This window comes from Odocoileus virginianus, chromosome 11 (assembly GCF_023699985.2).
Source record: "Odocoileus virginianus isolate 20LAN1187 ecotype Illinois chromosome 11, Ovbor_1.2, whole genome shotgun sequence".
Taxonomy (NCBI): Eukaryota; Metazoa; Chordata; class Mammalia; order Artiodactyla; family Cervidae; genus Odocoileus; species Odocoileus virginianus.
In genome coordinates, this window is record NC_069684.1 from 39,059,434 (window position 1) to 39,074,623 (window position 15,190).

A 15,190-nucleotide genomic window follows, 5' to 3' on the forward strand; every position below is an offset into this window, starting at 1 on the left:
CTTTAAATAAGTGTTCTAGTTTGGGTTTAGCATTTCATAAGGGAACAAGGGCTGACTCTATTTTTGTTGAGCACATTCAAAAAGTTATAGGGTTCTGACATCCCTTGTATTCCTGCTTACAGAAAAATAGCTAAAGAAACTGTTAGTACCTCTTCCCTGAAATGAGTATTTAAAGCATTAGTGTTAGTGTAGTCGCTCAGTCGTGTCCGACTCTTTGCAACCCCATGGACTGTAGCCCACCAGGCTCCTCTGTCCATGGGATTCTCCAGGAAGAATACTGGAGTGGGTTGCCATTTCCTTCTCCATTTAAAGCATAGTAAGTTACAAACCCGTCTTCATAAAATCCCAAAGGTGTCCTAGCAGAGCAGACTCAGATGCATAAACGGACCAGTAGTGCCACAACTAGCTAATGGCATCAGGTCCCCTCTGGATGCCCAGCACCATTCCTATTTCCTCTTTGCTCTAACACCATTATCTAGAAGGGCCCATCGACCCCCAAAAATGGTCCAGCAAATTTCCCGTGACCATTAGAACCAGTTTACTTCAATGGATGGAGCCATATGAAGAAGAAACTGATGAGGAAAATTTCACTGTGAGGGTTGGGAGTACAGACAATCAGCCAAAAGGAGGGTGAATACCTCTCTTTCTCCACGAGGTGCCTGGTCAGAAACCTTACCATATAAAGCAGATTAATCAACAGAAGAGTTTTAAGGAGATCAGGTGACACACTCCAATCTGGACCTTTGTTTTGTTCACTAATTTATTCAACAAATATGTATTGAAAAAGTGAAAGTGTTAATTGCTCAGTCATGTGCAACCCTTTGTGACCCTATGGTCTGTAGCCTGCCAGGCTCCTCTGTCCATGAAATTTCCTAGGTGAGAATACTGGAGTGGGTTGCCATTCCCTTTTCCAGGGGATCTTCCCGACCCAGGGATTAAACCCAGATCTGCTGCACTGCAGGCAGATTCCTTACTGTCTGAGCTACCAGGGAAGACAAATATTCATTGAGTATCTTCTAAATGACAGTTTCAGCTCTAATTACCTAGAATTTTTTCTCAACATTCTCCCAAAAGCTCCTGGTAATTCCAAGGACCAATTAGACCTTTCTTGTTTTCTAATTCCATGAATTAGGATGCACATTTTTTTTTTCATCTGTAGCCTCAAACTCCCATTGGATAATCTAGTCAAAGATGGATAAACATGCACACACATCCATGAGGCAACACAGCTATAGGTTTACTACTCTGAAAAACATATCCACTGAAAGGCTTTTGCCTTATGATTAAAGTTATTTAGTCAACAAATATTTATTGAGCACCTAATATATGCTGGCACTGAGTTAGATAATCTGGAATACAAAGGCAAACACAACAGAAAAGCTCTTGCTTTTGGAACGTTTATTCTAATAGGAAAAAAAAAAAAACAGATTTTTTTAAGTGGTCAAATAAATAACCTAACCAGATTCCTGGCTAAAAAAAAAATGGAGCTCATGTGTATGGAGAAAACCTTCTCAGATGTTTGTCTCTACCAGGAAAATGAGAAACAAAGCCATTACTGATGGAAGAGGAAGGTTGAAGAAAGGTTTGGGTTGTTTTGTGGTTTGATTTGTCTTTTAGTGAAAGGAAATACTTGAGTATATATGTATTACATGCTAGTGGGCATTATTTCATAGACAGCTAGTTTGAAGATCCAGAAGAAAGAAGAAAAATTTTAAACAGGTAAAGCAGGGAAGAGGAAATGAGTCTAGTGCACAAATAGATGGTCCTCTTCCTCCTCTGTATTGGATGGAAGAAAGAGATCATTCAGATGCAGGTGGGTTTGTGTTTCAGTGGTAGAAGTGAGATTCCATGGTGGGAGGAGGTGATGTGGTTGGTTTACAAGAGGAAAAGACATGATGTAATTGTCTCAAACAGTGAAAAAAAAAAAAATGCTCGTGAAGAAACTGAAGAAAAAGTGGTGGGCCTTTGAATGCTGATTTGAAATATCTGATCACTAATAAAAAGCAGTGGTTCTCAACCAGGAGGGATTTTGTCTCCCCACTCCCAGCCTGGGGACATTTGGCCTCATTTGGTGATATTTTTGGTTATCACACATGGTGGGGAGAGGAATGCTACTAGTATCTAGTGGGTGGAAGGCAGGGATACTGCTGAACATACTACAATGCACAGGCAGGACAACCCTCACAATAAAGAAATTAGTCAGCTCAGAATGTCAATAGAACCGAGGTTGGGAAACCCTGACAAAAAGTGATGCCATATTTATGTATAGACCATCTCGCAAAAGCTACAGAAGGAGACAGTGATCTTCCTTGTGGGCAGAGGTGGAGCCACAGGACAGGATGAGAAGAGGACTTACTTTCATCCTCTATCTTCGTATACTTTTACAATTTGTACTATGTGCATGTATTACCTATTCAAATCAATCAAAAGACAGAAATAATTCACTGATAGATAAATAATTGGCTGATTTAAATAGATGATAGATAAAAATAAAATGAAACTAGTCAATCAGTTTGAGTCATTTTTCTCCAGCAACATCCAACTGCTAGGATGCCAGAATAAAGAAAATGAGATTTTTGATTTTTACAAGAAGAAAATAGTGACTGTAACAGAGTATTTTGGAGTTCAGGATCTTTCCAAGGTACCAATTGTAATGACAGATCATGCAATCTAAACTGAATAGAGAAAAGAGCGAAGATTAAGAAGGAGATGATAGATAAGCAAGAAAATGATACTATTTATTAATTGAATGTCAAAAATGGAAAAATATATATTTTAGGAGAGAAAATGTTGGATCAGTTGAGTTGGAATTATAGGAGATTGTATTGTGAAAATAAGGTGCTGAAATCAAATTCTAACATAAGTGTTATTTTTAACAGTGACAAAGTATAAGGAGAAGTCATGGTAATGAGCATTTGGACAAAATAAGAAAAGGTCATTGTGACTGACCAAGGTGAGAAGGCAAGAAACAGGTGTTTGGATGGATCTCTCAGATTTGTAGCTTCTTCTGCAGAATGAAGTACCTCCCCTTATTAATAATGGAAGATACTATTTTTGACATTCCACTATGTATCAGATACTTTATGTATGTATCACCCCCCCTTTTGTCCAAAAAAGGTCAAGTGACCTGCATAGTTATTAAGTAGAGGAACAAAGATTCAAATTCAGGGTTTTAGGCCCAAAGTCTATGCCCTTTGCATTGTGCCATGTCTCTGCCCCCAGGAAAAGACAAACTGTCATCAAATTTATGGGAAATGGGTGAGCTTAACACTGGCAATAATACTGGTAATGGAAACTCTGGGTAGTAGGAGAAAGAAGGGAAAGAGAATATAGTGAGGAGAGGAGAACCTGGCAAAGATGCAAAGGTTTTCCTCATAACTCTTCTCACACTAGTAAATTCTTCTTTAAGTGGGCTTAAGTCATAATGAATGAGGAAGCCATGGAGAAAAGAAATAATAAAGAAAATACACAAACCTTAGTGATTTCCAAACAGAACACTCATAATGTCTACCTATATTATAAAATATAGTTTTTGTTATGGGTATTCTTTCATTAAAAATGTACAAAATACATATAAATATGGTTATATTATGGGAAAACAACATTAATAACTGACAAAGAGCTTTGAAGACTATTAGAGTTAGTTACCAAAAAGCATTCAAAATCTACCACCAAATGCAGCCCATATTCTAACATGCCCTTCCCAATTTCCACATTCTTTCTACTTATGTTACCCTCTAGTCACATACTCACACTCACACTCACACACACACACACACACACACACACCCCTACAATTGCACTGGAAATATACATGCTGTATAGGGAGTGTATTGAGTTCCCAAAAGATTTCTTTTGCTTCTCTGTTAACATCACCTGATGGCTCGGATTGTACATCTAGAAATAAAGATGCTGCCAGTGGGACACTGGCCTTTCAGTCTCTTTAGCTTATCATGCAAGCCTGGTCCTCTTTTCCCATCCCTTATACATTTACGTCACATCCATATACATGAAAGACAGCCTCCCCTGAGGTAGACAGTAGACCCACCCCAAGAGGTGAGTTAAAAGGTGCCATTTTCAATGTGTCCAAATGCACTAGGCCACTTAAGATGAGTGTAGCTGTTGGCACAAGCAACTGGTAGTCACTTTTCCCTGCCTTTGCATCTCCACATGGCAGCCCAGAGTTTCATGTTCATTACGCATAGTCCTCCTGTCTGGTTTGTGGACCTTAGGTGAGATAAGGAACTGTAGACCTGCTGGACTCTGTAGTCTCAAGATCCTCTTGGTTCATGTCTTCTCTCATGACCTCTAGTGGACTTAAGAAAACTCTCATTCAGGACAATATTCTCAGGGCCTGTAACAAGGAATCGTAATGGAGAGAATCCCAGAGTGCTTTTCTTAGAGTTTATATAAGCCAAAAAATGTCTTAGATTCCTCAAAGCTGACCAGAGAGAGTTCAGATACATTGACATATAAATGGTCAGCACTGGTGAGATTGAATACAGCCCCCAGGTAGCTGCTGCGGGCCCACATCTTGCCAGTAGTGCAGTAGTTCATCATCTTCCCCTCCATCAGCACCATGTCCTGGGGGTACCTAAAGTTCCTGGAGTAGACCTTGTGGCTCAGGGGCTGGTTGGTGCAGGACTGACCCCGGAAGTACACTTTGGAATACACAAAATACAGCCCAGTTTCATTGATCACGAGGCTGCCCTTCTTGTACTTCACCCCAGAGACCAGGGCAATCCCATAGGTGTCTTCCCATTCCAAAGGGATGGATCTTGAGTTGGACTTGCCTGAAATCAAACCAGAGAGGAGCTTTCAGCCAGGAATGCTCATGTATCCCACAGACCAAGCTTTCAAGGAAAAACTGTGGACCATTCCTTGAGCAAGTGCTTTTTCCCTAAATGACATAGAACTGGGTGATGGGTCAGACCTGACCTGTTACTGAACTTCTTCAGCACGTTTATCAAACTGGCTCCCTCAATTTTATCATCCACACAACTGGGTCAATAACATATGTCTCTAACCAACCACAGTGAGAAAAGACTAGGATGATTTTAGCTCTCTGAAACAGAGATTCTATGAATAGAGGTTCAGAACTAGCATCCAAACTGTCAGAGTTTGAGTCTTTTCATGAGAGAAGAAGTCAAATCCAAGGAAGTCTGAAGTTCTAAAGGTGAAAAGGACCTTAGGAATCATCTAGTCCAACTCTTTACCTATATGAAAGAGTCTTCAGTGTGGGCAAAAATCCCCTTTCCTGTGTATCCACACAGCATGGTATACATACCTACTTCAAGCAGAGAATGCTGGAAATATTGCTTTCCTACCTGTCTTTCCCTATTAGATTGTAAGCTCCTTGAAGGCTTGAGCCATGTGTGATCCACCTCCATGTGCCCCAGGTTTGGCACACAGCACGTGCTCAAGAAACATCTGTTGATCTAAACTGGATCATTTTATAGCCTCTGCTGACATAGTTTCAGGGACAGCAGCATGCCCGTTTCTGTGATACTCATCCACCTTGCAGATATTGGTGGACTTCACTCACTATCTTACTATCAAGTCATGTCACTCCACTGCACAATCATGTGTGCCAGGACCCGGCCTCCCTTCTCCTATTTCAGCTCATGGACAAAGCAGAGTAAAACTCTTCCAGAAAACCAGGGCAACACATATTGAAATAATTCACTGTTCACCATCTCCCCAGCTCTCACCTCTTGGACCTGTGTCCCAAATTCCCTAACAGTCCTTGGAGTGAGTGAAGAGAGTGAGCTCCTTATGAGCAGGAATCATGTCATAAGCAGCTCCATTTCTCCAGTTTCGAGCAGGGCCTTGCCCAGAGCAAAGCCACCCTGTGTGTGTGTGTGGTGTTGACGTAACTAGAAAGATGTGACTACTTTTGGGTTTCAAATACTGTCACTGGAAAGTATCAGCTCCCTCAGAGCACAGTCACGGAAAGCAACCAGCTACTCTGCTTTCTGCCAAAGGCTTTCCCAAGATGGCCCTCCAGATACAGACCTGTTAAATGAGCCGCTTTTTTCAGTTCCTTTTTCTCAGAGGGTGGACTGGGATGACCTGTATTATAGAGAGATGAAAGATACATGTAAAAGTGACATAATTACTATACTTTTTTGTGGGAATCTAAACAGGGCATTTAAATAAAAGATATTTTTTATAAGCATAAATGGCAACAGTCTAACATACACTAATCATTCAAGTCCAAACTGTAGGACTTACAGTAGCCTATATTTCAGAAACAGAGAGGTAAAAAGGAGTCAAATTAAGATAGACATGCATAAATTATAATATACTACAAAACAATATAAAGATTGGTTTATGAAGACCTGCCATATAAGTTATTGCATGTATAACTCCCAACAATCCTTTGAGGTAGAGATTACTGTCCCATCTTACAGATGGCAAAATGAGCTTGAAAGTTGGGTGACTTGTCCAAGAAGACCCGCTAACTCAGTGTCAGAATGGGACCAACACTCAGGTCTCCTGAGTCCAAATCCAGGGCTCTTTCGTCCCTGGCTCTGCTGCCTTCGGGACTACAAGGACAAAGGTTGAAGAAGACTGCTAATGTCCAGGCCACCTCGTCTTCCCCAGTGGCATTCTACAGTTGGCCCCAGATTACTCTAAGGTCTCAAACACCTCAAGTGACTCCTCATTAAACATGTAATTGCATACAGGTGTTCCCCACCACATGCTCTCTGCCCATCTGTCCAGCCTTCTCTGGCTTACTCACCCACACTGGACATTGCCAAACAACAGTTCTGAGCACACCCAGCCTCCCTGCCTCTGTGCTTTTGTCCACGCTGTTCTTCCTGCCTGGAATGCCCTCCCAAACTGAACTCTGTGTCAAATTCCTATGGACACTACAAACACCATCTAAAATATCTCTTTTCCTGGAAAACCTGCCCAAGCCTTTCTAATCAAATATGACTTTTCCTTCCTTTGAAACCCTGAAGCACTCTGTCTTCACCCTCATGTCGGTTCTGACTTGCCTTTTTTTTTTTTATGGCAACTGTATGACTCATCTTATTCCTCCAAATAAATGACAAATTCCTTACTATATGTTTAATCTACCAGAGTAATTAGCTCAGTTTCTAACCCAGGGCATGTGATCAGTACATGTTTGCTAAATTAAACTGAAAGATTTAAAATAGACAACAGTTCTCAAAATAGATACTATTTCTCTGACTTGAGATATTTCAGTGGAATAGCACTACCATTTGGCTAATGAATTCAGCTATAGACTTTGAAGAAAGTTGCATAGACGAGTGCTCATCCTTAGCAGGCTCCTCATGGTTAGTCTATAAAACTCCACATGATGTGTGGATGCTCCAATCAACTGAGACTATGATGTGAGCAGTCATTCCCTCTGTAGCTGCCCAAGACCACACACCATGAATGAGGTGTTAGCGAACAGGAAAGGCAAAACTGAGTCTCTTCTACATTCCTATACCACAAACCATCTGTGCAGCTATCTGGCATTCAGCCATGAACTGACAGGAAATGGAACAGAGAACCACATGCTGTCTATCTTTATATCCCTCACAGTGTTGGTCTCATGGAAGGTACTCAATAAAAATACCTACTGGATAAATGCTGGAATAAATAAAGTAGAAATATACCCTACATTTTTGGTGATGACTGTTTCCTGCCCCAGGGTCTTTGCACATGCCATTCTCAGTGTTGGACTGCTTATCCCAGCCTCCCACTCCACCTACACACATACACACACCCACGTTAACAACACCTCTTTAGAGGGGACTTTCCAGACCACTCTATCTTAGGTTGCATTTAGCACAGCTTGAAAGTATGTTGTCTGTTTGCTTACTTTTGTTTATCTTCTCTAGCCTGCTAAGAGCTCCATGAGAGCAGGCCCCTTGTCTCTCTTGTTCTATCATCACCCACTAACCCACACCCAGCCTGGCATCCAGGAAGCACTCCAAGAACATTTGTGAATGAATAAAAGAGTCAATGAGTTAACTATGGAAAAATGACAGAGAACCAAATAAGAAAGTTTAAATAATCTACAGTAGTAAGTATCTCCCAGTTAACCTGTTGGAGTATAAGTCCTTCTAGATGCTTACTAAGACTATGAAAATATGTATATGTATTTAAAGAGTGAATATTAAACTAAACACAATGCTTTATAACTTGTCTTTTTATCTCACAATACAGACTACACAATCTCTATGACATTCAATGTCCTTCTAGTATACAGTTTTAGTTGCTGCATATTATGCTCTTGTGTGAATACACTGTAATGTGTTTAACTAATTTCCTATTGAGTGGCATTTAACTTTCTCCTAAATGGTTTATTAGAAATAGTCTTATAAGCAAGTGGTGAATATCCTTATTATAAATTTTCAGGCACATTTTATTTTCTTTAGACAGCTTTGGTAATGAGATTACAAGGTAAATTAACAGTATTAATCCTTTGATATATTTTTCCCAACTGCTCTTTAGAGAAGGTATAGCAATTGACATGCCCACTGTCACGAAGCAGACTGTTTTCACTCACATTTTTTGCCAGCTGGGCTTTATTTTTTTAAACTTCACTAATTAGATGGGTCAACCTAGGTATCCCCCTTTTTAAAATTTGCATCTCTTATTAGTAGAGTTGCTAATTTTATTTCTGTGTGATAACACACCAATTTCTGGCCCATGTGGTCTGGTCTAAAGAAGATACTTAATACTTGTTAGTGGGAAAGGTTGACCTGACTCATCTGCTAACTTGATTTTTAATCACTAAAAGGACTCTAGAGAGTGTTGAAAGATGAGTAATTTGGTGCCCATTTTACCGGCCACATTCCACTGATCTTCAAAGCTATTTCATTTTAGAAATCCTCCAGAAGCTTTATTCTTCTAACAAACATTTGTACTCTGCTTGGGTACATCTGGAATTTCTCTTTACAGGTTCATACCCAGAACTAGAAACCAGAGGACCCTACCAATAGCTCCTACAAGAGCCTACCTTCCAGGGAAATAGGGTGACTTGGGTTTCTCAGGCACAGCCTGAGAATTTGGAGCAGGCTTCCCTGACTAGATGACTAGTGCTGTCTTCTCTCTTCTTCCCAATTTCTAAGGATGAGATTTACTTATTGTCTTTGCAGAGGCATCTTGCCTGTAGCCTTTATTTCTCATTCCATGGCCATCAGAGACAGATAGGAGTAGGAGTTTCCCTGTGTCACAGGGCCGAGCACATACTGGTAAGAGCTGGAGGTGACAAGGCATCAGGAGCCTGAGTTCCTTCTCAGCCCCATTCCATAGCAGAGATCTTGGGCACATTACTAACCCATCTGGTGTTTTGTTTCTCTTCTGAAAGATGAGATGACCGGACCGGATGTTCTCTAAGCTCCTTTCCATCTTAGTTTAATGAGTATTCTAAATCCACAGTTTCCGAAACTATGTCCTGAAACTTTAGGAGGCCGATGTTCAACATTGTCATCTTCCTGTCCTGGATCTCACACAGAGGATTTCCCTTTATTATCAAAAGTAGCACATGATTGTCTCTGAGTGAAGTGGGACCACCCTCTGAAAAATGCCTAACGTCTTCCTCCAAGCTTTCCAGTGGCTGCAAAAGAATCACCCTAATGTGGATGACTGGTTGCCCACTCTTTAAAAGCTGAAATATAACCTACTAAAATTTTAAATCAGGTCTGACTCTTAAGTAATCTCTTATAGAGTTTAAATAGGAGAGCAAGGATCTTTCCCAGCAACAGCTGTGTCTGCCTGCACCTCCCCTTCTCTCCTGGGGAGCTATAGCCACTGCCCTGTGCATGGGAATCAGGAGGCCTGCGGAAGGGGACAGGCCTGGAGACAGCTGCTTGGGGAGCAAAGGTCCAGGGTTGTACACATGTGTTTTTCTTTTCAAATTCAAGTAGAAATTAGTTTTGAATTTTTTTGTGATACTTAACTAAACTAATTTTGAACAGTTAAACTCACTTCATATTTTAGGGCAGCTTCAAGAACCAAAATGACGAGAGATTTCAGAAATGGTTAGGATTTCTCTTCCATAGTCTATATATGCCCAAGAATAAGATGGAATTCAAGGTACTCCTCCACCATGGTTCACTGCTGAGGACTGTTTTTAGAAACTCAATGTGCAGGCATAAAAAAACTCACCTATTTGCTTCTCCAAAGATGATGCTGTATGCCTTTGACTGGTGGACTGGCAAAAGAGAAAAGATATATAATAATCATGAAGTTCTTTAAGCAAAGGAAGAAGAATTGTCAAGTAAACTAAGCACTGGAAAGGGGATCTAAGCACCCAGAACCTCTCCTAACTCAGACTCTGGCTAAGCAGTTGCACCTATCCATGCCTCAGTTTTGTGATTTGAAATAGTTCTAATACTTTTAAGCACTTTCAAGGAAATTTAGTTTGTGCATTTGAACAAATTCACTTCTCAGATGCCAAGTTCCTTTTCTTTCTTGAATCAAGTATGAGGTAGGTAGTAGAGTTCTTCCTTTCTCAGATGATCAGCCAACTGAGAAAGGAAGAACTCTTAACTGCCAGTCCTAATTTGATCCTGATCCCTCCCAAGATTGAAAATATTCCTTCCACCCATTTGAGCCCCCATCTCTCTGCAGGTGGAATAGGATGGCTAGCGTGATTCATTTCTAAGACAGGAAGAAAGGACTGAGAAGTACGCTGCAGGCCAAGTGTGGTCCATGTGAATTCCTGTCGCCCTCCTCCCGCACTGCAGCGGGGCAGTTTCACCCATCCCCCACGCCCGCGTCTTCAGGGCACTGGCAATCCCCCAGGCAGCTTACCTCTCTGAGTTCGGCCAACTCCTTCTGTAGATGGAAGAGCTGAAATATCCCCAGCCCCATTCCAACCAGGGCCACCAGAACCATGAAGAACATCACAAGGAGACACAGGCCTGTGTTGTGGTCCCTGCTCTTCTTCAGAGGCGGCGGCGGTAGCGGAGGCAGGGGTGGCGGCAGCGGTGGGGGTGGCGGTGGGGGCGGCCTCCGCTGCCCCGGCCTGCCTGGCGCTGAGGACGGACAGGGGAAGACAGACCCTGGAGCGGCCCAGGGGGAGCGGGCACTGCTGTCCACCCAGAAGATTGGGGGGTATGGATAATTCAAGGGCTGCTGCATGGCATCCAATGCCTCAGGCTAGCCTCCAGCCAAGGGTTTTCCTCTTCCTCGGTCGTGCCGAGGCCCAATTTCTGACTGCTCAAGAGAAGGAAGCCGGTTCTCTCTTTATAGAGTTTCCAGAACCCAGGGAAACACCTCTCTTTCGTTCTCTCTTTCGGCTTCTCAAAGAGACACCCACTCACTCTGCATCTGAACCTGAGAAGCCTCAAGAAGCTCAGAGCAAACCCCCGGGAAGTTTCCGCCCACAACTTTCTGATGAAAGCTTTCAAAACCCCAATCGCTGCTGCCCTGCTCCCCAAAAGGTTGGTAGGGTGGGCTCCCTGTCCTCAGGCCCTGAGAGAGCAGGTAGTGTCAGCACAGCGCTGTGGGCTCCGGCCGTTGTTCAGCTACAAGGAGAGTGACCTGTGGGGCAAAAGCACCAAGTCAGGGCCAGAGGAGTCACTTCTGTGTCTTACCTTTGGCGGGAGAGAATCACCCCCCACACCCGAGTACTATTTACCCTGACACAGCAAAGCACCGTAGTTTACAGGTTACAAACCTGCCCACCTACTCTATAATAGATCAGAGATCGCAAACCAGTGGCCCATATGCCTCACAGAGCCCTCAGACTTGCTTCGCTTGTGCCTTACAATGTTGTTTATTTACTGTCCTCCTCAAAAAAAAAGGAATAGTCCATAATGCAGGCACTCATCTCTGTTTTGCTGCACCTAGAACTCAGGCCAGAAAAGCAGTGGGCATTGCAATACTTTCAGTAACACAAGATAAACCAACCACTGATGCCTGAGGTTAAAGATTACTGTTGAGACTCACAGTGGACTGCTGTTATGGACTGAATAGTGTTCTTCCAAAGTGTAAGCACCGAACCCCAACCCCTAATGTAATTGTATTTGGAGATAATGCCTTTAAAGTGTAATTAAGATTAAATGAGGTCATCTGAGTGGGACCCTAATCCAACATGATTAATGTCCTTATAAGAAGAAGTAGAGGGTTGCCCTGGTGGTCCAGTGGTTGAGAATCTGCCTTGCAATGCAGGGGACACATATTCCATTCTTGCTCTAGGAAGATCCCACATGCCATGGGGCAACAAAGCCTGAGAGCTGCGACTACTGAACCCACATGCCCTAGAGCCCATGCTCTACAAGGAGAGAAGCCACTGCAATGAGAAGCCTGTGCTGTCTACAACTAGAGAAAGCCCATGCACTGACGAGGACCCAGCATAGCCAAAAATAAATAAATAAATATTTTTTGAAAAAGGAAGAAGAAGAAGTGGTAGAGACAGCAGGGATGCATGTGTATAGAGAAAAGGCCAAGTGAGTACGCAGCAAGAAGGTGGTTATCTATAAACCAAGAAAAGAGGACTCGGGAGAAACCAGCCCTACCAACACTTTGATCGTGGACTTCTATCATCTAGAACTGAGAAAATAAATTTTTGTTGTGTAGGCCATTCAGAAACATTGGGACAGTCCATATATGTTATAGTCATATTAGGTTTTGAAACACTAGACAGTCTGGGGCCCTGTCTGCAAATCCAATCAGCTGGAGTAGGGCCACTGCTGCAGCTCTCAGGGACCGGACATGGGTATGCCAGGCTGCCTGGCTTGCAACAACCCTCCACTGTGTTTCCCATGAACCTCACTGTGAGAAATGGCCTCCTGGGCCCTTTAGGCATATCTGTTTGCTACCTCTGTTATGGTTGTCAACATTTGTTGGATCATGGAGAAAGCAAGGGAGTTTCAGAAAAACATCTATTTCTGCTTCATTGACTACCCTAAAGCTTTTGACTGTGTGAATTACAACCAATTGGAAAATTCTTAAAGAGATTGGTATACCAGACCACTTTATCTGCCTCCTGAGAAACCTGCATGCAGGTCAAGAAGTAATAGTTAAAACCAGACATGGAACAACTGACTCAAAATTGGGAAAGGAGTATGACAAGCCTGTATATTGTCACCTTATATGCAGAATACATCATGCAAAATGCTGGGCTGGATGAATCATAAGGTGGAATCAAGATTTCCAGGAGAAATATCAATAACCTCAGATATGCAGATGATACCATTCTAATGACAGAAAGTGAAAGGAACTAAAGAGCCTCTTGGTGAGGGTGAAAGAGGAGAGTGAAAGAGCTGGCTTAGAACTCAACATTCAAAAACTAAGACCATGGCATTCAGTCCCATCACTTTGTGGCAAATAGAAAGAGAAAAAGTGGAAACAGTCACAGATTTTATTTTCTTGAGCTCCAAAATCACTGCAGACAGTGATTGCAGCCATTAAATTAAAAAAAAAAAAAAACAAAAAAAACAACCTTGCTCCTTTGAAGGAAATCGATCACAAACCTAGCAGCATATTAAAAAGCAGAGACATTACTTTGCCAACAAAGGTCCATATAGTCAAAGATATGGTTCTTCTAGCAGTCATATACAGATGTGAGAATTGGGTCATAAAGAAGGCTGAGTTGAAGAATTAATACTTTCAAATTGTGATGCTGGAGAAGACTCTTGAGAGTCCCTTGACTGCAAGGAGATCAACCAATCAATCCTAAAGGAATCAACCCTGAATATTCATTGGAAGGAATGATGCTGAAGCTCCAATACTTCGGCCACCTGATGTGAAGAGTTGGCTCATTAGAAAAGACCTGGATGCTGGGAAAGATGGACGGCAAAAGGAGAAGAGGATGGTAGAGGATGAGATGGTTAGACAGCATCACTGACTCAATGGACATGAATCTGAGCAAACTCCAGGAGAGAGTGGAGGACAGAGGAGCCTGGTGTGTTGCAGTCCATGGGGTCGCAAAAAGGAAGACACGACTGAACAACAACAACAAAACAGAAGATGGCAGAGGAATAGAAGAGGGAGGCCACTTTCTCCCCAACAAATTCATCGAAAGATCATTTGAACGCTGAGCAAACTCCACAAAACAACTTCTGATCACTAGCAGAGGACATCAGGCACCCAGAAAAGCAGCCCATCATCTTTGAAAGGAGGTAGGACAAAATATAAAAGATAAAAAGAGAGACAAAAGAGCTAGGGACGGAGACCTGTCCCGGGAAGGGAGTCCTAATAGAGGAAGTTTCCAAACACCAGGAAACCCTCTCACTGGCGGGTCTGGGGGATGTTTTCAAACCTCGGAGGGCAACCTAACCGGGAGGAAAAATAAACAAAACCCACAGATTACATGCCTAAAAGCAACTCCCAGCGGAGAAGTACCCAAGACACCCGCATCCGCCACCAGCAAGTGGGGGTGAAACCGAGAGGAGCGGTCGGCATTGCTTAGGGCAAGGACCTGGGCCTGAATGCCCTGAGGGCAATTGGAGGGAGCTAATGTGAGATAGCAACTTAAACTGTGGGATAGCAAGAGAGAGAGAGAATTAACCTGCAAAAAGCCCTAACCAAAGGCACTGCCAGCCGTTTGCAGAACAAAGGAAGGACTGAGCAATTCCAGAGAAGAGCTAGCCTACTGGAGGCAGGAGGGGAGGGGAAAGGGGCAAACTCGGCCCCAGAGACGGCATCCCCTACCAAACTGCAAACAGGATTCCAGTTTCTAACCAAAGACTTCCTGAGATTCTGGATGGTTGACATCTGCCAGGAGGGTCACAGCCAGAGATTAGCTCCCCAGAAGAGACACAAGGCGCACCCGACAGGCATGCCCGGAAACTGAGGCCGGGATGGGGAGGGGAGAAGTCGCGCTGCACCTGAGAGTGCGCTCGTCAAGCTCGTGGCTGCCCGAGCTGCTTGGATGGGAAGGCACAAAACGCAGGCCCAACCGAGTCTGCACCTTTGTGGAGTACCTGAGAACCTGAACCTGACAGCTTAGGCCTGGGAAGTGCACGCAACTCAGGGCCTGCTCCCTGTAGAGCAGCCTGGAGCCTGAGCAGTGTAGACGGGGAAAGCACACACGCCGTGAGTGGGGTCAAACCCAGAGTGGCCGGAACACTGCTGCTGCTCCCCACACAAGCCAGTGACATTTGTCTGCAGTGCCCCTCCCTCCCCACAGCATGGCTGAACAAGTGAATCTAAACAAGAGACCACCTCTGCCCACTTGTGTGAGGGCCGAAATTAGACACTGTAGAGACCTGCA

The 15,190-nt window shown here is 43.2% G+C and overlaps 1 protein-coding gene across 2 annotated transcripts in view; it reads right to left on the bottom strand.

Moving 5' to 3' along the window:
- Positions 1–1,383: 1,383 nt before the first annotated feature.
- FASLG (Fas ligand) overlaps positions 1,384–15,190 on the bottom strand; it is a 43,580-nt gene continuing 29,773 nt past the window's right edge. For both annotated transcript variants that reach the window (XM_070474317.1, XM_020902523.2), the window contains exons 2-5: positions 10,783–11,514; positions 10,135–10,180; positions 6,016–6,072; positions 1,384–4,793 (exon numbers count right to left, since the gene is read on the bottom strand). In XM_070474317.1, the coding sequence (XP_070330418.1) occupies positions 4,399–4,793; positions 6,016–6,072; positions 10,135–10,180; positions 10,783–11,112 (828 nt within the window). In that variant the 5' untranslated portion in view covers positions 11,113–11,514 and the 3' untranslated portion in view covers positions 1,384–4,398. The remainder of the gene's footprint in view (positions 4,794–6,015; positions 6,073–10,134; positions 10,181–10,782; positions 11,515–15,190) is intronic.